The sequence below is a fragment of the Neltuma alba genome, unplaced genomic scaffold (assembly GCF_004799145.2).
Source record: "Neltuma alba isolate B1F8T4 unplaced genomic scaffold, ASM479914v2 tig00010370_pilon, whole genome shotgun sequence".
NCBI lineage: Eukaryota > Viridiplantae > Streptophyta > Magnoliopsida > Fabales > Fabaceae > Neltuma > Neltuma alba.
This window is the reverse complement of record NW_021635275.1, coordinates 509,395-531,117: the sequence shown is the minus strand read 5'-3', so window position 1 is coordinate 531,117 and position 21,723 is coordinate 509,395. Positions and strand designations below refer to the sequence as shown.

General features: G+C 33.1%; 1 protein-coding gene and 1 long non-coding RNA gene across 3 annotated transcripts; both read left to right on the top strand.

Moving 5' to 3' along the window:
- Positions 1-264: 264 nt before the first annotated feature.
- LOC114756084 (DAR GTPase 2, mitochondrial) lies at positions 265-7,525 on the top strand. The gene is made up of 8 exons (XM_028945005.1): positions 265-651; positions 1,165-1,269; positions 2,892-2,969; positions 3,899-4,037; positions 4,178-4,248; positions 4,788-4,884; positions 5,840-6,045; positions 6,823-7,525. Exons 1-8 carry the CDS (start codon positions 511-513, stop codon positions 7,081-7,083), a joined length of 1,098 nt encoding a protein of 365 aa, XP_028800838.1. The 5' UTR covers positions 265-510; the 3' UTR covers positions 7,084-7,525.
- Positions 7,526-16,798: 9,273 nt separating this feature from the next.
- Positions 16,799-18,604, top strand: LOC114756083 (uncharacterized). 2 transcript variants are annotated; one of them, XR_003741402.1, is made up of 3 exons: positions 16,799-16,861; positions 17,970-18,068; positions 18,329-18,604. It is a non-coding gene; the product is annotated as an uncharacterized LOC114756083 (long non-coding RNA). The 2 variants fall into 2 exon arrangements; XR_003741401.1 differs by lacking the exon at positions 16,799-16,861 and having other exon boundaries at positions 17,963-18,068.
- The last annotated feature ends 3,119 nt before the right edge of the window (positions 18,605-21,723 follow it).

Below are 21,723 nucleotides of genomic sequence, written 5' to 3'. Positions count from 1 at the left end.
AGTTTTTAAAAAAAATATAGGCCTTTTAACACTTTTTTTATATAGGCTAGGTGTAGGCTGAAAAGAAAACCTTTAACAGGCTAGATTCAAGCTAATTTATTACAAGACAAGCCTTATCTGTTAAGAGAAAAGTTTAAGGGAAAAGCCTTACCTAGTTTGTTTCCACCGCTACCGGCAAGGGGTCAAATCATTTAAAAAAGATAAAAAAAATATTTTTTTTCATTTCTCCTTTTTAAATTATTTTTAATTTTCTCCCCCGACAAAACCTTACCTCTCTCTTCGCTCTTTCTCTTCCCTTCTCCATGGTCGCCTCCTCTGGCTCTTCGATGTGGATGATGAAGACGATGATCTAGAAGAAACAAAGCCTCCCAGATCCGTCCTCTCCCCCACAAGTTGTCGACGGCGGCTCAGACTTCACCCTAAGGTTGCTACCTGGTTGCTCTCTGTCTCTGCAGACGGAAATCCGAACCTTGCCGTTGCACCGCAAACGGAAATCCAAACCTTGCAGTCATGGGCACAGCAATGAAGTATCTAAAATGGAACAAAAGAACACAAGGAATATGGTATAGTCCCCACATGGCTGCTGCTTCTCGTGCCATCTTAGAGAGGATTCCATTGGTTGATCTTATCGTGGAACTGAGAGATGCAAGGGTAGTCTACTGTTGTTATGCTCTCTGCCTACCGAAAATTATATTATTTCAAGTGCTTGATCTAACCTCATTTACTTGAGTTTTTGTCCGTTTTTATTTTCAGTCACCCCCCCCCAAAAAAAAAAAGTCTATAGTTTATACTTTTTCAAAATTGTTGTTAATTTTTTTTTTAATTTTAGAATTTGGCAGACTTGATTACAATAATGCTTTACTGGAGTAACGAGAAATGTGCTTTTTTTTGGGTTTTCTTTTTAATAGTTTTTTTAATGAGTGGTATATAACTTTAATAGAAATGGAAATTGAAAAAATATTTTCTTGCTTCTTTTAATTGTATGCTAAATGAGGACAAAATTCCTGCTTTGATGGCAATTTCTTTTAAGGATTTTTTCTCTCTCTCCAAATTCCTTTTCCCTGGTTTCTTAGATTACTGTAAGAGAGGCATAAAATTGGCAATATTTTTTAAATTATTGTTTTCACTTTTTAACCTTATTGTTATTTGTATCTCTTATTTTAGATTCCATCATCTTCAGAATGCGAGATATTGAGAAGCTACCCAACTTCCTCAAGACACATAATAGTGCTGAACAAAATGGATCTTGCTGATCAATCAAAATTACAGGTGACCGAAGCCTCTTGCTTCATTGACTTTGGCATTTGGATTTTCATGGGCTATACGGCAATTTATTCTTCTGTTGGATGCATTCAGTTGTATTTGAGTAGGAAAAGTATTTCTACAATACTTTTGAATGAAAAAAAATGCAATCTATGAAGGAAAATAATTAAAAATGATGTTGATAGATAAACTTAATTCATCACAATATTCCTAAATTGCATCACCGTGACTACTATTTGTGCCTTCTATTGGAGTTGGACTCAGGTTTGGTTGGCAATGCTCTACTGGTTATGTTGTCCACACCCAGTTAGCTTGTTTATTATGCTGTGAGTACATCTTAAGCTGCTCGTCAATCTCTTCAGTTAATGCCCTGTGTACCTGAAAATTGTGTCACCATGACAACTGTGTGCTTTTACATTGGAGCTGGACTCAGGTTTGGTTGTCAGTGCTCCCCTAGTTACTTTGTGCACTGCCTATTAACTTGGTAACTATGCCTTGGATAGATCTTAAGCTGCTTGTCAATCTCTCTGGTTAATGTCTCAGGTTACCTCTAGTTTGGTCATAGGTTGGGATTCACATAGGCTTAGGTGTTGGTGATTATGTACCCAAAACTTTCATCTTTCCTCTTTAATGGTTGGATTCTCTCCCTAAATATGAGTTTTAAGCAGTATAGAAAAGGCATGGAGAATCCAATCTTTAAGAGTTCTTGAGGGAATTCAATTCATAAGGTAGGTTGTGGTTAGGATGGCTTCCCTCTCAATATCTTAGCACATTTGTAAAACCACAATGACAAGCACATCGGGGGTAAAGATCAATGTGCGTTTACAATCTATCATGAGATATGCTAATATATATTACAATAATCATAACTATGTACATCATCAACACCTTCCGTGAACAGTAATGGGTAATCGTTTTTCATTCTGTATATTTTATTCATTTTGGGTTGTGTTCCTGTTGTCAATCAGCAGCCTAGGGCTTAAATCCAGGTAATGTTTCAAAAATTTCATTTGACACCTTTGTTAACTTACCATTATTTTTGACGGTATCGCTTTTGCATTTGGTAGATAACTGAAATGGCTTTCAAGTTTTCTTTTGTTATCCTCCCACCATTTCACCATGTGAGTGGGATGAGGTACGCATACCTTGCATGTTATTCCTTGCTGCCTACGTTGGATTGTAATGCTTGAAAATTTAAGGGAAAGTTCTCTTCCTAGTCTTTGACATTAGGCAAGATGGTTGTTCTGGCCTATTTTTATGTTTAGTATATGCTATGGCGTTGGTAGTGTCCTTGGTGGACATGCAGAGGGATATTTATGTCTTTCTTTTCTTTTCTTTTCAGTTTGTTATGATTATGATTTTTTTATTTTACTTTGTCTGTAGATTGCTAGCTTATTCTTATTGACCCCTGTATCACTTCTTCCGTTATCTTTGGTCTTAAAATTCTTGTCAAATTACTCCTCCATGTTTGTTTATTCAGTGCTGATCTTTTATCGTTATAGAACTAAAAGAGTGGGAGTTTTTTCTCATACTTGAAATATCTTCTAGCGAATATGTATTCATTTTGGCTTCTTTCTTCCTCCTTTTGTTCCCGTTTAAAATAATTTCGTGATTCATTTTGTGAGTAGGAATGGGTGAAATATTTTAGGGAAAGAAACTTCATCTCTTGTGGAGTCAATTCTCATAACAAGGAGAACATCAAGAAGGTAAACAGTTAGATCCTTTTCTGTGAATCCATCAGTTAACGTTCAAGAATTATCTCATTGCATGTATCTAGGGACTGTAATGCGAAGAACATTCATGGTGACAGACTGAAAGTTGTTAATCTGATGAAACTTCAACGTACAATCTAAATAATAATCAGCTACAAATTTCAAGATTTAATTTTCTGCTGTAATGCTGTTGCTATTATTTTCTTTTCTTTTTCCCCTCTTACACCTTCATTAATTCTTTTGGAGTTTTCCTCTGCTCTGTTTCACTTTAGGAGGCATGTTTTCCCAACATTCCTTGTTGCTATATAGTGGCAGGGACAGGCTTGTTGACCTGAATCATTAGTTTTTAAACTATTTATTTCAATTAAATATATGCAGTAATATAATAGTTTTGTTTAAAGGAAGGGTTGGGTTAATTAAAATAACTACTTTGCTTTTGCAAAATTGTTTTTGTTGGCACTAGTTGTTTTTTTCCCCCCTTGGACGTATGTGTCCTAAAATAAAGACAAGGTGAAAATAATTTAAATCTGTCATTCTAAAGTATAGAATTAACAAGATGATTGATTGACTAATCATAAAATGGGGACAAGTTTGGGAAAGGCAAAAAAGGAGAACTTGATTAACTGAAATTAATTTTCAAGTCTCTATTTTATTGTCTCAGAAATGATGTAGTAATTAGGGTTTACAAATAAGGTTTCAGGTGGTGAATGGACAGGTTAATCTGGCATAATGAGTATCTTGGGTGCTTAGACATTTTCGAAATATGCTAATGGAAATGGCTACAAAGGGAACAATGACAATGAAAATCATGAAGCAAATCTGAGCTTTTTCCTATTTCTTATATCTGGACAACTATAATTCTCGTAATTGATGCGTGTTGATCGTGAACATGAAGTATTTTAAGGACTCTTGGTTTCAGACAGTTTTTAAGCCTACTTCAAAACCAAGTAAGAGAATTGAAGACTGATCATACTGCAACGGTAATGCTTGTTGGTATTCCGAATGTTGGCAAGTCAGCACTTGTTAACTCATTGCATCAAATTGGCAGAATTAGTGCTGCAGGTAGCTAAAATTTCCTTACAATGCTTACAAGCAGCATATGATATGCTAAACTTTTGTGTAACCTGGTGGATGCATGTATTTCAGAAATTTGTAATTTATCTGATTGGTTTTCTTTGTATTCTGTGTCTATTGTTTTTCAGAGAAGGGAAAATTGAAACACGCAATTGTGAGTCCAGAACCAGGGGAGACCAGAGATATACGAAGTTTTAAGGTGGGCCCTTTATTTTCACTGACTTATGCTTTCTTGAAGTTTTAGGAAAATTATGAACAACACGTCTCATGGATAAATCAAGTTTCAAGTTCTTACTGTTGTGTTGTTAAGAGAATCTGAATTGTTCATCACTACCGTGAAAGTTCAATGAAAATCATGTGTCTCTGACTGCCTTTCTTATAGATGCCTGATGATCCCACTTAAGCTGTTGTATCATTGAATTTAAGTTTGAATTTTCTTGTTCATATCTTTTTATTTGGTCATTTTCTAATATTTGGATTAGTAAAATGTGTCATTTGACATGGAATTGAAATGAGGCGTATTGTAGGGTATATAAAAGGGAGGCTATTTTAGGAATTAAAATTACAAATAAGGATATAGGTGGGCTATTTCAGGAAGTAAAAATACAACGAAGGAGAAAAAAACCCTCTATAGAATTACATATTTTACACTATTTCTAACATTTATCAATTATCATATGTCCAGCATACTATCTCTTCTGTGATTTCATTTCCACTCACTAAAATTTTTCCATTCAGATTGCTAGCCATCCCAATATTTATGTACTGGACACTCCAGGTGTTGTACCCCCTGAAATTCCTGATGTTGATGCTTGCTCTAAATTAATTTTAACAGGTATATTTCACTAAGTTTCCTTCTATCCCGGGTTTAGTTTGGTTTAATGGCTGTCACTGTGATTTTCTTACAGAAGTGACTTTTTGGTCCTCCAAATATACATATCGTCTATATGGTCCCCTAAACATAGATGTTGTATTTAACTTCTCCAAAGATTGTTTTTGTTCTCTGGCAGTTCTTGCTTTGAACTCATTGACAGACAGTAATGGGACAGTTAATGTGGCCTGAAAAAATGGATTATGTGGCTGCTAACTGTGCGTAGGACCACCGCTTTACTATTCAAATTTGGTGTATGTTTCAGTTTCCTCGAGTTATTAAGTACTAGCTTTATGAAGACTCTAGGAGCCAAAGGTAGCACATTGGCTTTAGCACAGATGATTCGTGGCATGCCGTGTGTTTGTGGTGCCATACCCAGCCACAGGCCATGTCAACCTATCATGTGCCTCTGTAAAATTATTCTTTCCATCGCAACCCATATGACCGAGAGATTTTCAATGCCTTTCTTGTCGCGCAAGAGTAGGACAGCTAAATTGGCTTCAATGAGTACCACTGCTTTTTCTTAGTGGCCTCTTATATGGGCAAGTCTGTGTCTCTGATTTTCCTGAGTTCTGACGTTGTGATGTCAAACATGTAAGCTCCCTTTGAAACTCTCCTCTGTAATATTAAAACGCAGGTCACATCACTTATTCCCTTTGACCATGTCACTTAATTTGTATTTAGCGGAAGGACCATTTAAGTATGTCATGAACTAAACAAAATTGAGAAGTCAAAGGAATCCGCCTTTCCCAAATTAAATGCAGTGGTACATGACAGAAATGACTGTTACTAAAGGCAATGCACTAACATACTGCAAACACATTACTCAAGGTTTTGGCCTGATTATTTCATAGCTCAGCATTTTAAGAATCTGCCTATTTCATGTGCTTAAACTTCTTCCTTTTTAATCCTTAAGCAGGAGCAATCATGGATAGTTTAATAGCGACAAAAGAAGTTGCTCAATGCTTTTTAGCTATACTCAACAGGAGTGAGCAATACAAGAATTGGGCAAACTTATCAATCAAGGATAACGATAAGCTGTCTCTTGACTGTACAATGGAGTTTTTGAATAGCTCTGAAATGTGTATGAAGCAGAGGAGGAAAAGCCCTACAGATCACACACAGGTATAAGCTATTTGAAGTAAATTTCTATTTTTCCTCATTATTACGCTGTTTTTTCCCCCCTTCTCATCGATAGCTCTTTGTAAAAAATTACGAATCAACCGAAAGATTGATTAAAAAAAAAAAAACTATTCTAAAATAAAGGCAACTTTGACAAATTCTGTTAAAACACTAGACCACCAATAGAAAAAGAGGACAAACAACCAATGAAATTCATGCCTTTCAATTTAGATAAGTAATTACGATGGTATGGAGGATGCCTGAAAATTGTTTAATGCGGCAAATGCAGAGTTAAATATGGATCCAAAGAAAGCCACTCCAGGAGAAAACAAGAATAATTGTTACAATGGTGGCGGAAGCAAAGGTGATGATGAGCTTGTGTCATTGGGTTGCCTCTGAAAAGGCTGCCGTGGGATTTACCATCAGATAGTGAAAATTTGAGTCAGACGGATATTGTTATAATATACACACCTTTTTCTTGGGGAACCTTACTAAATGACCATTTACATAATTATTTGAGTCGTTAGAGATCTCCTTAATCCTTATCATTTTATAATTGTCAAGGAAGTTGGATAAATTTATAATATCATGTTAGCCAGCCAGTGCAATAAAAGTTGATGTACTATGCGTGTGAATACCTCTATGCAGAGCTAATCAATAACAGATTGCCTTTCATTATCTTCATCAATAATAAGTCATAATTCTTAATGTTGATGGATAAAGTCATTATTCGAAGCAGTCTTTAGCTTTTCACTGTATAAAACTCATGGCATTTTGTAGGATCATGTAGTTCGCGGTGTTCGGCGAACTCTCTTCGAAACAATTTCAGCATATGAAGGGAATACAAATGATGAAGAGGAAATGGAAGCCCTTATTTCTCTACAGTTTGGAGCATTGCAGAAAGCATTTCAGGTTTCTGCTGAATGTCCAGAAGAGGCTAATGTCAAGGTGGGGAAGAAGCTGCTTGATCTTTTCCGTACTGGGCGTCTCGGGCATTATACATTAGATCTTCTTCCTGGAGATATCCAGTACGGAGTATAAGCAATAGAGTTGTGCTGTCTCTGGCTATGGACGCTGCAATTGGCAGCAAATTAGATATTCTATGTTGATGATGAGTTGATAGTCCACATTAGAATGAGATGGATAGTGGAGGAGAACTAGAATCCGTATGGACAGGTTATTGGATTCACCCCTTGTTCGGATGAATTAAATGAGGGAGGAAAGAAAACTAAGGAGTAAAATGAGAAAAGAAATGAGTTTTTCTTTATTTGGATGAGGGAGAAAAAGTGGAAGAACAGAAAAGTGGGGAAGAAAATGGGTGTGGGGCTCATTTTATTTTCACACTTCATTTTCTTTTCAATTTTTCTTTTCATATCACTTATATACCCTTCTCAAATATGTTCCAATGATTTGATGAATGTTTTCTTTTTAAATTATATGTATTAATTACTTTATAATTCAATAAGATTATCTCACTGGACTATGGCCAAGGTATGAAAAAAGTGAAATTCGCATAAATCAATATATGTTTCTCCATCTCTGGAAACTTGTGTTAAATTTTTATTATTCATGAATAATTTTAAATAATATAGTACTTATTTGGATATGTTATTATGTTAAATTTAAAAAACTTATTCACGTTTTATTTTTAGCTTGAAAAATAATATTTTTACTAAATCATTTAGTTTTTATAATAATAATAATCACAAGACAATATATTTTCCCAAATGATTTGATTTTAAATTATTTAATGATGTTAATGTTAATATTATTTAATTTGATTACAATTTTTCACTTAGAATAAGGATATTAGTTATTAAATGGTTTCTTATTTTCTTTTATCCCTATTTGTTTTCTTTCATCCAAATAAAAAGAATGATAATATTTTTGTTTCCTAGTTTTCTCTTCTATTATTGCATCTACTTTCCTCTCGACTCTTCTTCAGAGCGTCAAGAATAATTTAAAATAGAGTCAAACCAACCGAGCAACCAAAACCAATCAATATTATATCAATGGTTTTCCCATAGGTCAAAATCAATCTAATCATTTCAAATGTTGGTTTAGTTTTGTTTAAATTGTCTCCTTAGTCTTCCCTACTACGCTATTCCCTTGTAATCTTTTATTCCCTTCTTTTTGAATTCCCTCTGGCCTGCTACCATGCAATCCCACCTCCCTTTCCTTTTAAGTTCCCTCCAGTCTTATATAAGATATATTTTTAAGGGTAAATTGTGGGAAAATCACAGAGAAGGATCTAGAGTAAATACTTATTGGTTTTTAATGTAAAATTTAATTATCGAGTTGATTTTTATTCTAAATGCAAGATTTATTTGTTATATTTATTAGCCTTTTCTGAATTACTCTCATTGACACTTTCTCAACTATAATTAAGTAGGAGAGTGAGGAAAAATATTAAGAAAGATGATTATAGTGTTTTAGAAAAAATATGTCGTATTTCTTATAATTAACTAATTTACATAACTTTAATAATAAAATCAAATTAGTTAAAGATTGGAGGAGAAATATTTATTATATAAAAAGATCAAATATTAACGTATGAACTTAAAAAATACTAAGTTGCCCTTAATTATATTTCCTATGTTTTCTTCCATATTCTGTTAGTAATTCTAATGCGACTTTCTAAGCTTCACTAGATTAAATAAAATTTCTCTCAAATTTTACAACTTACGCAAATCTTTATTGTAAAAAAAAAATACAAACATTATTCTATTATGAAAAAAATTAGAATTTTATTTTCAGAATCAACACAACATAGATAAAAAATAAGTTATATGATTTTGCAAGAAATTTATGTAAGTTTTAAAAATAAAAAATACATATAATCTTAATAAAATTAAAAAATCCAAATAATCTATATATATATATTTCATGTGAAATTAGCAATCAAACCTTTTTTAGAATTTAGAAAACACTTGTGTGTAAGTAAAAAAAAATATTGTAAATAGAAATTGCAATATAATCAACTAAATTTCAATATGGGTGGGAAAGAAGTTGAATTAACAAATGATGTACGAGCCCTTGGAAATGGAAATGATGGATGGTGTTGCTTTTAGCTCTTGTTTTCGTTTTATTTTTAAAATTATTAAGGTAGGATTTATTTAAGAGGTTTTGATAGGGTTAATTTAGTATTTTTAAATTGATATCTTAATATTTGGTCATTCTAAATAATTATTATTTTTATTATCCTTTTTAATAAATACTATTTTTCCAGATCCTTCCCCCTAATTTTCCCATAGATTATTTTTATTTGACTAAAATAGTCAGATTTCCCTTGTATCTTACAAAGTACCAAAACAAATGGAACATAAACTATTGCCTAGAACCTTGGAAAATACATTATAGGAAATAAACTTTTAAGGAAGAACTTGAAAATCATGCCATGGTGCAAATGTAGGTTTGAGGTGTCGAAAGAGATTTTTCCAACCCATATGATGTGGACATGTGGTTTCTGATCCATTGCTGAAATCCCATAGTTATATTTCCAAAAGAGGAAGGATACCCGGTTGAGGTGCGTTGTTCCATATAAATTCCATGACTGCAGAACCTTACCAGCAAATGAGAATTTGACAAAAATGAGTTGTTGATTTTTTAAATTATTTTATGGTTGTATTTTTATATTTTTTTTATTTTAAGGGCATTAATTTTTTTGGCAAGAAAACAAAATGACAATATTAAAAAAAGTAGAGTTTTACATAATCATCACATTTTTTTTAAAAATAATGTTTTACTTAGTTAAAAATCATTGGTTAAAAATTTTAAATTTAAATCGTTGAAACTACAGTTATACATAATATCATTACAGTGGTAAGAATTACGTTAAACGTGATGATCCTTGCAAATAAGTACTGAAAAGTAGGCATTTGGGACATCCAAAACCCAATAACCTAGCTACCAAATTAGCTTGGTTTTCAGCCTCTTTCATTTCCTTGCCTCCTCGAATTTTTTTTTTTTTGAAGTTCTAAAAAGGAAAGTGATAGATCATTAATATTTTAAAAAATCAGATAACCGGAGTTCACAAACACAATACTCTTCGTCCAATTGATCAACACATAAAAAGTCACTGGGGGAACCTAGAATGGCACCTTACTTGTCAAACCCCTTCCCTTGAGTTTCAAATATTTCAAATTAAGATTAGTACCATTAAGAGTATAAATGGCAACTTATACCAATACATGAGTCGGGTGAGTTTGGTAAGAGTAAATGTTAGGTAACTTACCCGTAAGATTGTTTTGAGATAAATAAAGCCGGGTCAGATTTTGAAGAGTTCCTATCAATATTGGAATGGTACATGTCAATGTAGGTATTGTATTGTGTAGAGGTAAATACAATAATTCTAAATTGAGCGAATTTGCAAGCTGATAAGAGTGGAAGTGGAAGGTACATAATTCACCAGTAAGATTGTTATTAGACAAGTCAAGATATATGAGACTACAAAGAGTTTCTATCTGAGTTGGAATAGCACTTATTAAATGCTATTAAATATTAAATATTGTAGGTTGAGAAATGCAATGAGGTTGAGATCTTCTAGCCAAGGGTGCTTTGGAGTGATCCTTGGTTGATTCATCTCATCATTGCTTCCAAAATCATTGTAATATATCACTTCCCAGTGACAAGGCTCTAAGAAGTTGTGGGCGCTATTGCTAAAATTCCACCATTTGGTCTGCAGCAGAGCTTGTTTCTCCTCTTCTATCATCGTTGTGGCGGCATTATTGTGGAAGCAAGTTATAGCAAAGCTTAATAAAAATACCATTCCCATAATACCCATCTTCAATTCATTGGCTTACACAAATGATCACAAAATGAATGCAACCATAAGTCTTCATATTCATATATATATATATATATATATATGTAGAGAGAGGAATATCGAAATGACAAGAGCTTGACTACCATGGCTCTGCAAGTATTGCTATGCGCTCTTTATTGTTAATCACTCTGGTTATTAAGTGATAGTGCCTTTATCATCATCCTCATCATCATATTTAAATTATTCATATCATAAGTCTTAGAAATGACTTTTAGATACTACCTTGAGTCCTTAATATAAGATTTGATTGATTAATTTGAGTAGATTAATAAATTACTTTAAAGTATTTACTATATTAATTTTTTCCAAACTAATTTGCCTAACTTATAAATTGATATATATTCTAATTATATACATAAGTATTTTAGAGAGATAATGTAATATTTGGTATAACTAAAGTAATTTATTTAGCTTAATTTTTTCAAATTAGTCAATTAAGTCTTATATTAAAGATTGAAAGTAGTATTATTTATCAGAGTTTTAGTTTGCTCAAAAGGTGATAACTTTTTTATTATAAAAAATATTTCAATACGTCCATGGATTTGTGTCATTTTTCAAATTTTAATGTATAATTATTTAATTGGTTTTCTTAATATTACTGTTAAATGGAGAGCACTCTATAGAAATAGTTATGATTCAAAAATATTATGTTATGTATAAAGAATAGGAGCATCAATTTCTTTTAGAGATGCACAAATTTGTCCTGAAAGTTTTCACTTAAGAGCTTTGGGTATTCAAAAAAAGTTTTGGGAATAAATTTGCCCTAAAAGTTTTAAATCATCGTAATATTGTCCTCTATTATTAAAAAAAAAGAAGCATTGACAGTTAAAATAGTAATGTTGATCGTTAACATTTTTAACAGCAAGAGGCAATATTGCTATAATTTTAAATTTTTTGGACAAATTTGCTCCAAATAAAACTTTCGGACGCCCAGCTTCTGAATGAAAACTTCCGTAGCAAATTTGCATTTTAAACCCGTATATAAAAGATAGGATAAAGTATGTACAAGAAAGAAATGGATGGCTTGTAATTTATTTAGGCTTCTTCCAGTAATTTTTAATAATTAATATTTCAAGTTCTGGAATTTGAATTATCAATATAACGTGATAGATGAGTTAGTAATTTATTTAGTGGCCAATAATTTATTGCATGAAGTTACTTGCCTCTTACAATTCAAGTAAAAATTCAAAATTCAAAATTCTACAACTACTACTGATACTATTATGGTCTTGGTCATACTTAAAGACTCTTGCAAGCATGTTCAGCAAAAATTCAAATACGATTTTGAAAACAAATGTCACAAGTATTATAATTTACTTTTTTCCTAATTGGTTTGAAAACTCAAAGGAGGAGGAAAGGATCATTGTTGATGGTCTTCATCAATATTAAAGTATAAATTAATTAATGGTCCTCATCAATATTAAATAAAAACTAACATCAACAATTAAAATAATAATATTGGTCGTTAACATTTTTAATGGTAGAGGAACAAAATTGCTGTGATCTAATTTTAAACTTCTGGAGCAAATTTATACAAAAAGCAAAAAACTTTTAAGTGCCCACCAACTTTATATGTATTTAATCTACGTGATCTATAAAAGAATGTAATAATTATAACAGATAATAGATCTCTTTTCTTTTCTTTTTTTACATTTTGAAAAATCAAAGAAAAATTAAAAACATCATTGTTAATGGGTTTTGTCAACATTAAAGGCTTGTCAGTGAAAATGGGCATGAAATTACTAAACATGAGATGAACATCACAACGTTGTTAATGTTTAAATTCGTATTAGGATTTGGATGTCCTGAAGTAAGGTTTGCGTGCAGTGCTCAAGTGCCCCATATCAAGGGGGAAAAAAGAAGATAGATGTACGCTAACTCCACTTAACCATCGCACACACACCTCACTAAACTCACAGCAGGGGATTGATAGGAATGCAACAAATACGATAAATGCAACCAAAGAAAGATGCTGAAATATGCTACTCTGTATTATTCATAAGGTGATGTGAGTGCAATACAGAGTTTTCGGCGTCACGCAATGGCAGCCGGTATAACAGAAAAAAAAAGCTAACAGATAACCGTAAGCATGCAAGGAAAGAAACAATACGGAAATCCAGAATAACAGAAAAGAGAATATGACAGAGAAAAGTAACAGAAAGGACAGAGGGAGAATTCTCATAAAATCCGTCTTGCCCGATTTCTGCCCATCTACTCCTATTTATGCCCCATTCTCTCTCACCTTCCATGTGGCTTTACGGATCCTGGTGCCTCTACGAAGCCTTTCACCATCTTCATTGGTCATTTGCGGCCCACTGCTATTATCCAAACCCAAATCCAGTTGTTCACTTGGCCCATTCATAACAGGGATCTATATTCTTAAAAATATATATATATATATATATATATTACATCCGGTCCTTAATATAAAATCCTGTTTGACTTTTATTTTAGTCTTAAATATAAGACCCCAATCCACTTTATCTCTCATATTTACTCAATTTTTTCCAAGATAATCCTTCTAATAATTATCGTTCTAGTTAATACACTTGATTATCAAAGATATTTTAAGAAAAACAACACCTATTTAGGACAAATAACTAATTCAACTTACTTTCTTAATCTCATCAAATTAGTCAACTAACTCTTATAATTAAGACCGGAGGTAGTATTGAAGAAAGGAAACTAATGTACCCAAACATCAGCTTTTTATACCTCGAAAACTTTTGCTAAAAAAATGAGTCACAAATACAAGAATGTAAGTTGTAAATAAGTACTTATTTAGGTCTCAAGTTATTCTCAGTTATTTACAATTAGAACTAAGATTTTTAGATTTGTGGCCATTTGAATAAATATTAATAACTCACTGTTCAACAAAATTTCTGGGGCCTGGTTACTGAAAAAAATATCAATTCGTGTGTTCTTTTTCTTGTAAGAACAAGGATGAAGGATGTGTGTGTGTATAGGACTTTCAATTTCTTCTTGAAGTCCCAAATATATAAAGAACAGGAGGGAGTGTGTACCAAAGGAAATGGATGATGCGTAATTTATTTAGACTTGTTCCAGTAATTTATATTTTAAGTTTTGGGATCTGCATTATGAATAATGTGATGGATGGGGTCATAATTTCTTGGGAAAATTTCAGTGAAGGACTACAGAAGGCAATTTATAATAGTCAAGGACTAAAACTTTCTAAAATTTCACTGCAAGACCAAGGGACCAAATTGAAATTAAAATTTAGAGTGAGATTACAATAATACCCTTCCCTTTTTATTTTATTAAAAAATAAATATTTACTGAAGTTACTGTTCCGGCTACCGGAGATCGGAGGTCTGGCCACTGGCGCTCAGGTGGCCGCCGTCGGGGGTCCGGTCACCGGTGGCCGGAACAGTAGCTTCGGCCGGACTTCCGGTGGCCAGAGTTTTTTTTTTTTTGTTTAAAACAAAGTGGCCATGGGAGGATTTGAACCCATGACCCCTTGGCACACCAAAAAAACTTGTAAGCACCAAGCCAAGCAACCCATTCAATCATTAGATGCAAATAAAACTATATATAACAAAACAAACGCAACTGTCCAAATATAAGTGAACAAGTGAAATTAGACGATTTACAAGTGGAATTTAGCAATTTGCAACAAAAATTAGGCAATTTACAAATAACATAATAGAAGTCATAACCCAAAATGCAAGTATTTAAGTGCAAATGAGTAAGTAAAATTTGAAGATTTACAACAAAATTTTATAGATTTACAACCCAAATTTGGTAAACACAAGAGAATTCACAACCCAAAATGTAAATGTTTGAGTATAAGTGAACAAGTAAAATTAGACGATTTACAAGTGGAATTCAGCAATTTGCAACAAAAATTAGGCAATTTACAAATAACATAATAGAAGTCATAATTCCAAATACAAGTGTTTTAGTGCAAATGAGCAAGTGAAATTTGAAGATTTATAACAAAAGTTTATGGATTTACAACCCAAATTTGGCAAACACAAGAGAATTCATAACCCAAAATGTAAGTGTTTGAGTGTAAGTGAACAAGTGAAATTAGAAGATTTACAAGTGGAATTCAACAATTTACAACAAAAATTAGGAAATTTACAAATAACATAATGGAACTCACAATCCCAAATACAAGTGTTTAAGTGTAAATGAGTAAATGAAATTTGAAAATTTACAACAAAATTTTATAGATTTGCAAGTGAAATTCGACAATTTCACTTGCTCATTTGCACTTAAACACTTGCATTTGGGGTTATGACTTCTATTATGTTATTTGTAAATTACCTAATTTTTGTTGTAAATTACTGAATTCCACTTGTAAATCGTCTAATTTCACCTGTTCACTTACACTCAAACACTTACATTTTGGGTTGTGAATTCTCTTGTGTTTGCCAAATTTGGGTTGTAAATCCATAAACTTTTGTTGTAAATCTTCAAATTCAACTTGCTCATTTGCACTTAAACACTTGCATTTAGGGTTATGACTTCTATTATGTTATTTGTAAATTGCCTAATTTTTATTGTAAATTGCTGAATTCCACTTGTAAATCGTCTAATTTCACTTGTTCACTTATACTCAAACACTTACATTTTGGGTTATGAATTTTCTTGTATTTACCAAATTTGGGTTGTAAATCCATAAAATTTTATTGTAAATCTTCAAATTGCACTTGCTCATTTGCACTTAAATACTTGCATTTGGGGTTATGGCTTCTATTATGTTATTTGTAAATTGCCTAATTTTTGTTGCAAATTTCTGAATTCCACTTGTAAATCCTCTAATTTCACTTGTTCATTTATATTTGGATAGTTGCGTTTGTTTTGTTATATATAGTTTTATTTGCATCTTATAATTTAATGGGTTACTTGGCTTGGTGGTTACAAGTTTTTTAGTGTGCCAAGGGATCATGGGTTCAAACCCTCCTTTGGACACTTTGTTTTAAATAAAAAAAAACTCCGGCTGGAGTTACTATTCCGGCCAACGGTGGTCGGACCTCGACAGCGGCCACTTGAGCTCCGGTGGCCGGAATAGTAACTCCGGTAAATATTTATTTTTTAATAAAATAAAAAGGGTGGGGTATTATTGTAATCTCACTCTAAATTTTAATTTTAATTTGGTCCCTTGGTCTTGCAGTGAAATTTCAGAAAGTTTTGGTCCTTGACTGATATAAATTGCCTTCTGCGGTCCTTCACTGAAATTTTCCCTAATTTTCTTTGTAAGTGAGGGTCACAGACTAAAATAATTATTTGCCTCTTATAATTTATTCAAGCAAACATTCATAATTCTACAGCTACTACTATTATGGTCTTGTCTTACTTAAAGACATTTCCAAACGAGTTTAGCAAATATTCAAACAGGGATTTGAAAATAAATGTTGCAAGTATAATAGTTTACTTTTTTCTTTAATTATTTTGATAATTCAACGAAGGAGGAAAACATAATTGTTAATGGTCTTCATCAATATTAAAGTATAAATTAATTAAAGGGCAAACCCAATTTCCAGTCTCCATAGTTTTGGTCAATTTTCGTCAAGATCCCTGAAGTTTGTTTTTTAAGGAATTGGCAACTCAAATTTAGAACTGTTAAACCGTTAGTCTTTTTGTTTATTAATGGTGCTGATGTGCACTAATGGTGTCATGGGGCATGATTAGGTGGCAAAAAAAAAAAAAGAAGAGTTGTTCTTTTTTGGGCTAACTGATTTGGAATCAGACAACTCTCGTTTTCTCTTTTTTTTTTTGGGGGACCAAAAAAGAACAACCGCAGGTATGGCCAGACGCGGGCTTGCGAGCAGAGGGAGGGTCGAGGGATATCCGTGAAGAAGACGGGCGAGTTCAGAGTTCAGGAAATCGACGGAGGAGAAAGCAGAGATCATCGAAGGAGAGGGTAGAGATCGCGAAGGACTTGGGGTCAACAAAGGAGGCTCGAGATCGCTAAGGGAGTATAGATGTTCGAACGAGAGCAAGGTTTGGCGATGGTAGAGAGATCTGGTAACCTTCGACTTTGAATCATTCAGTTATCTCTCCTTTTCCTGTGATTTTCAATTCTCCCCGTTTCATTGCAAAAATTGAAGGAAATTGAAGGCATTGCCTTTTAATCGCCAAAAAGGCTTTTGGTGTTGATTTTGAAACCCTCTCTGTTTTGAACTCTCTCTACGAGCAAATTTGAAACTCTGTACCAAATTAGTGAAGTCTTATGCGATGAGTTTGCCAAGCTTTTTTATACGATGAGTTTGCCAAGCTTTTCCTTCCTTATTTCTAACTCTTTCTCTCTCTTCTCTACCTCTCTTCGTGACTGGTTTGCTTTAAACTGGTCTAGAGATTTAGGATCTATTTTTGCTGGTGCATGGGATCTTATTTTGCGGGTATCGGTCTGGCATTTATGGATATGGAGGAATAATTCTGTTTTCAATTGACATTATCTAAACCATCGAATCCAGCGTTGGTTATTAGACACACATGGAGATCATATGTACGGAGTAATGAAGTGAACTTTGCATGGGTGGATGGATAATTGGTTTTTCGTATATCATTGGTCTCTGTAATGCCTTTGAGGCAGAGGAAATAGCCATCTTGAAAGGGCTAACTTGGGCTTGGAACTTTGGTTTCAAAAAGGTTATTTTCGAATCTGATTGCAACAACCTTGTTGACTTGTTGCAGATCAAAACTCGAACCAATTCTTGCAGCTTGACTTTTCTTAATCCCCAAATATCTTGGATCTAATCTCCAAATTGGCTAGCCTTTTATTTTTGGGGCTTTAGCCCTCTCTTATTACCAAGAAAAGACTTTCTAGTCCCTAATTTGCTGCTTCTTGTTTGGTTGCCACCATTCAAGATGTATTTTCTTATGCTTCTCATTGCGATTTGATCTGGTGATTTTAGAGGTGCCCATTCTGCGTAACTCCAATTTAATCAGTTTGGTGTTTTCGATGTCAACACCATTTAATTATCTTTTCCTGCTAGCTCTATTCTAAAATCATTTACTGATGTTTATATGCTTTGTTTATTTTTTACGCATTTCATGGAGGTCTATAAGTTTTAATGCTTTCTAAATCCTTTCTTTTATATGCTCGGTCATTTTTTTTATTTTGTATTCAAAGGTCGTGGAGAATATTGAGAGGAGATGGAATCGACATGTTGAACGTGACCTGGTTCGAGAAATTACAGCACTGAGCGGGATTTAATGGGACCCTTAAAAAGTACTACCTCCGATACTAATTATAAGAACCAGTTAACTAATTTGAGGAGATTAAGAAAGTAAGTTGAGTTAGTTATTTATCTTAAATAGGTGTTGTCTTAAAATATTCTTACTAATAAAGTATATTGACTAGAACTATTATTGTTAGAAGAGCTATTTTGGAAAAAAATGTATAAATATGAGAGACAAAGTGGATTGGAGTTTTATATTTAAGACTAAAATAAAAGTCAAACAAAGTTTTATATTAAGAACTGAAGGTAGTAATCAACAATTGCAAGACAACTTGAAAATCTTCTTGTGATAACCTTTGAAAGAAGCCCTCTCGTTCTCACCAATTTTCAAAGGAAAGCTGGACGATCATCATTCAGAAAGGGAAAAAAGAAAGGCTCAAGCTCAAATATGTTGTTATTAGCTCAGCAAATTCGGCTTTCTTCAACTCTGTTTCCAAACTCTTGATTTTATCCTTCCTTTGATATTGTATTTTGAACCTTATTATATTATCATTAATATCATTTGGCCTTTACTTTAAAAAAAAAATTATGATCCAGGCTGGATAATAGTGGATTGAAAACTAAGTTTGGCCTGACTAACAGCATATCAATGTTGACGTTAATTTAGCACATAATAACATTTTCATTTCCCAATTCTACTATTAAAATAATATCGGTGCATTGCCATATTCAGTACAACAAATTGCATCATCCTCTTGTGATCATTTGTCACATGAAATCTTCGCAGCTACTTCATAACCCAAGTAGTTTAAAAGCAAAGATTGTCCCCCTCCCTCACTAGACGTGACCATTCTTGCTTGTAGTGAACCAACCTTGTCTCCCTACAGTTCTCAATCTATATATCATGATAAATCAAATCTATATATCATAATAAATCAAAATCAATAGCAAGCCGAGCCATTTTCAAATCCTGGATGGCTCTGCTCTATTTTTACTGTTCTATGAACAGTGGCAGCTCGTATGTGGGAAGACTTCAGTTTTAAATTTTGAAATTTCTCTTTCATCATCCCTTCTCCCTTTATCTGCCTTTCTTCTTTTTCAAGTCTGGTTTTTCTTCTCGTATGCTCCTCTCTGCTTCCGAGGCTTTCTTTGTCACTATTCGTCTCCCTCTGCCTCATTAGAAAACCTCATCGATCTGACTTAGATGAAGGAAATAGAGTATTCTGATATTCTCTGTATCAGTAGCCAGCTTGAAAATGGGGTGATTGGCATGGCTTATTACTAGAAGGTTTGTATCCGAAAACTCCCTACTTCTGGTTTTTTTTCCTCATTTTTCGCTTTGATTTATTTTTTCCTTTGTTTCTATCACGCTCATCGTGGCCACTTGCTTTGATTTATTGTTCATGGAACTGTACATAGTCATGTGAGATTGAAAAAAATACCAATTATATTTTGAGTCAAGTGTTGTTTCTTAGTTTGTAGTATTAAATAACTATTTTAGTAAAGTTCAAATGGTTAGTTAATTTATCACAACATTATTATTTTTCCATATCATTTTTAATTTATGACAATTAATGATATTAAAGTAAATTCATCCCATGCATGGCACAAGGATAGTCAATGCTAGTTCCTCTAACATCAAAATCCATAACCCAGAAAATACATTTGTCTCACCCAGTACAAAACACCCTTATAAGATAATATACTTTTACCTTGTAGAACATTATTCCTTTGCTCCCAGATGATATAAAATATAATAATAATCCTCTTTGAAGTGTCCACGTGAAACTCATCTTTAACATCTAGGTGAGCGAACCATATTTTAAGCCAACTAACAAGACCCTCCTGTTGTACGCACGACCATAAGCAGAATGCGTAAAACTAGATGCAAAATTCAGAATTCACTTCAAAATGGGGATAAATTATGCACAACCAGAGGCAGAGTTGATTCCAACAACGTCATACTTTATCATGGCCAGAAATTAAACTCAACAATAAAATCATAGTCTATGATGCCCAGCAACCAATTTCAGAACTAGAGAGGTACAAAAACGCAAGACACAATCTGGAAAAACAAATAACGAAAAAAGAAAGACAAGGAAAGAGAAAGAACAGAAAAAATGAACGAGGAGGAGATGAAGGTGAAGATTACCGGCTCTCCCTGCCATCGCCAAACCCTCTTCTTCTTCGAAGATCTATACTCTCTTCGTGATCTCAAGCCTCCTTTGTCGATCCCAAGCCTTTCACGATCTGTACACTCTCCTTCGATGATCTCTGCTCTCTCCTCCACCCGTCTCTCTTCTCACTCGCTGAACTCGCCACTCTTCTCCGACGGTCACTCCCTCTCTGCTCGCTTCTCTTTGGTCCATACCCGCGTTTCTTTTTTTTCTTTTCACCTCCACATAGATGGCTGATTTAAAATGCCAAGTCATCTAGCTAAAAAGGACAACTCATCATTTTTTGCCACCTAATCATGCCACTTAATAATCATTAACACCGTTAGTGCACATCAGCACCATTAATAAGCAGAAGGACTAACGGTTTAACAGTTCTAAATTTGACGGACCAATTCCTTAAAAAACAAACTTTAGGGATCTTGACCAAAGTTAACCCAAACTATAGGGACTGGAAACTGGGTTTTCCCTTAATTAAATGAACATAAAATATGTATTAAAATTACATATTTGTATGCTTAAAGTCCTTCATATTTCAGCTACACATAAAGAGAGATTTCTTATCTACCAGTTGTTTGGATTAGTTTTTTTAAAGCAATTTTACAGTGTATAAATAAATATGTGAGAAAAATTTTGTATTGTGACTTGCATGTTGTTGTTGCTGCTTGCACTTTTTTGACATTTTGGATTCCTTGTTGTATGCTCGAAACTGAACGTGTTTTGCAGGAAAAGATTAAGTGTGTTATAGGTTATAAAAAGTGTTGCAGTAAAAGCTTTATGCAAGGAACCTTCTGCTCCTCATGTTATTGCCATTGTGGTCTTTGGCTTTTGTTCGGGAACCATCTCTCTTTTAGCATTTGCAAACTGAACCAAGCTAAGAGTGAAAAGGGAAAGAAAGAGTCAGAAGGCTCTAGATACCTTGTGACTGGGAACATTTTGAGAATGAAAAATCTTATTTCTCATTATTGTATAACAGATATGTATATACAAGAGAGATGCTTAATTTACATAACAGACATCATGACAAACTATTAACTAATTAACTTAATAACAAAAGTGTTATTTAATCCTTGACATGCCCTTTCTGTGAATCGTGCTGCAAATTCATTCGCGTTGTACATCCGGTTGCCCAAAAAAATCTCATGTTCATGTGCTACAATGTTAAAGTTTGGTTCCTTGGTTTTTGCATGAAATTTTATATTGAATATTTATATTTTTTATTTATAAATTATTGAAATTTTAAATATTTTTATCTTTTAATAATTATAATTTTTTATCATAATTACAAAGGGTATAGTTTTTATAAATTGATTTTTTATCGGAAAAATTCTTACATTTAAAGAAAATCTAATTCTAAAAGAGGGAGAATTAGAGAGAGGGACCTGATATGGATGATATTTATTAGCAAGGATTATAAAAATTATAATTGTTTAGAAAGACCAAATACTAAAATATAAATTTAAAAATACTGTTTTGCCCCAAACTAAATTCCCTATATTTTCTCTCACCATAGCCTATAATTATCCTTTTT

Bases quoted from the DNA above. Each gene is read 5' to 3' on its own strand.
- LOC114756084 (XM_028945005.1), top strand. From the start codon at position 511: ATGGGCACAGCAATGAAGTATCTAAAATGGAACAAAAGAACACAAGGA. The intron at 1,270-2,891 runs GTGACCGAAGCC...TTTTGTGAGTAG, and splicing joins CTGATCAATCAAAATTACAG to GAATGGGTGAAATATTTTAG. The intron at 2,970-3,898 runs GTAAACAGTTAG...GGTTTCAGACAG, and splicing joins ACAAGGAGAACATCAAGAAG to TTTTTAAGCCTACTTCAAAA.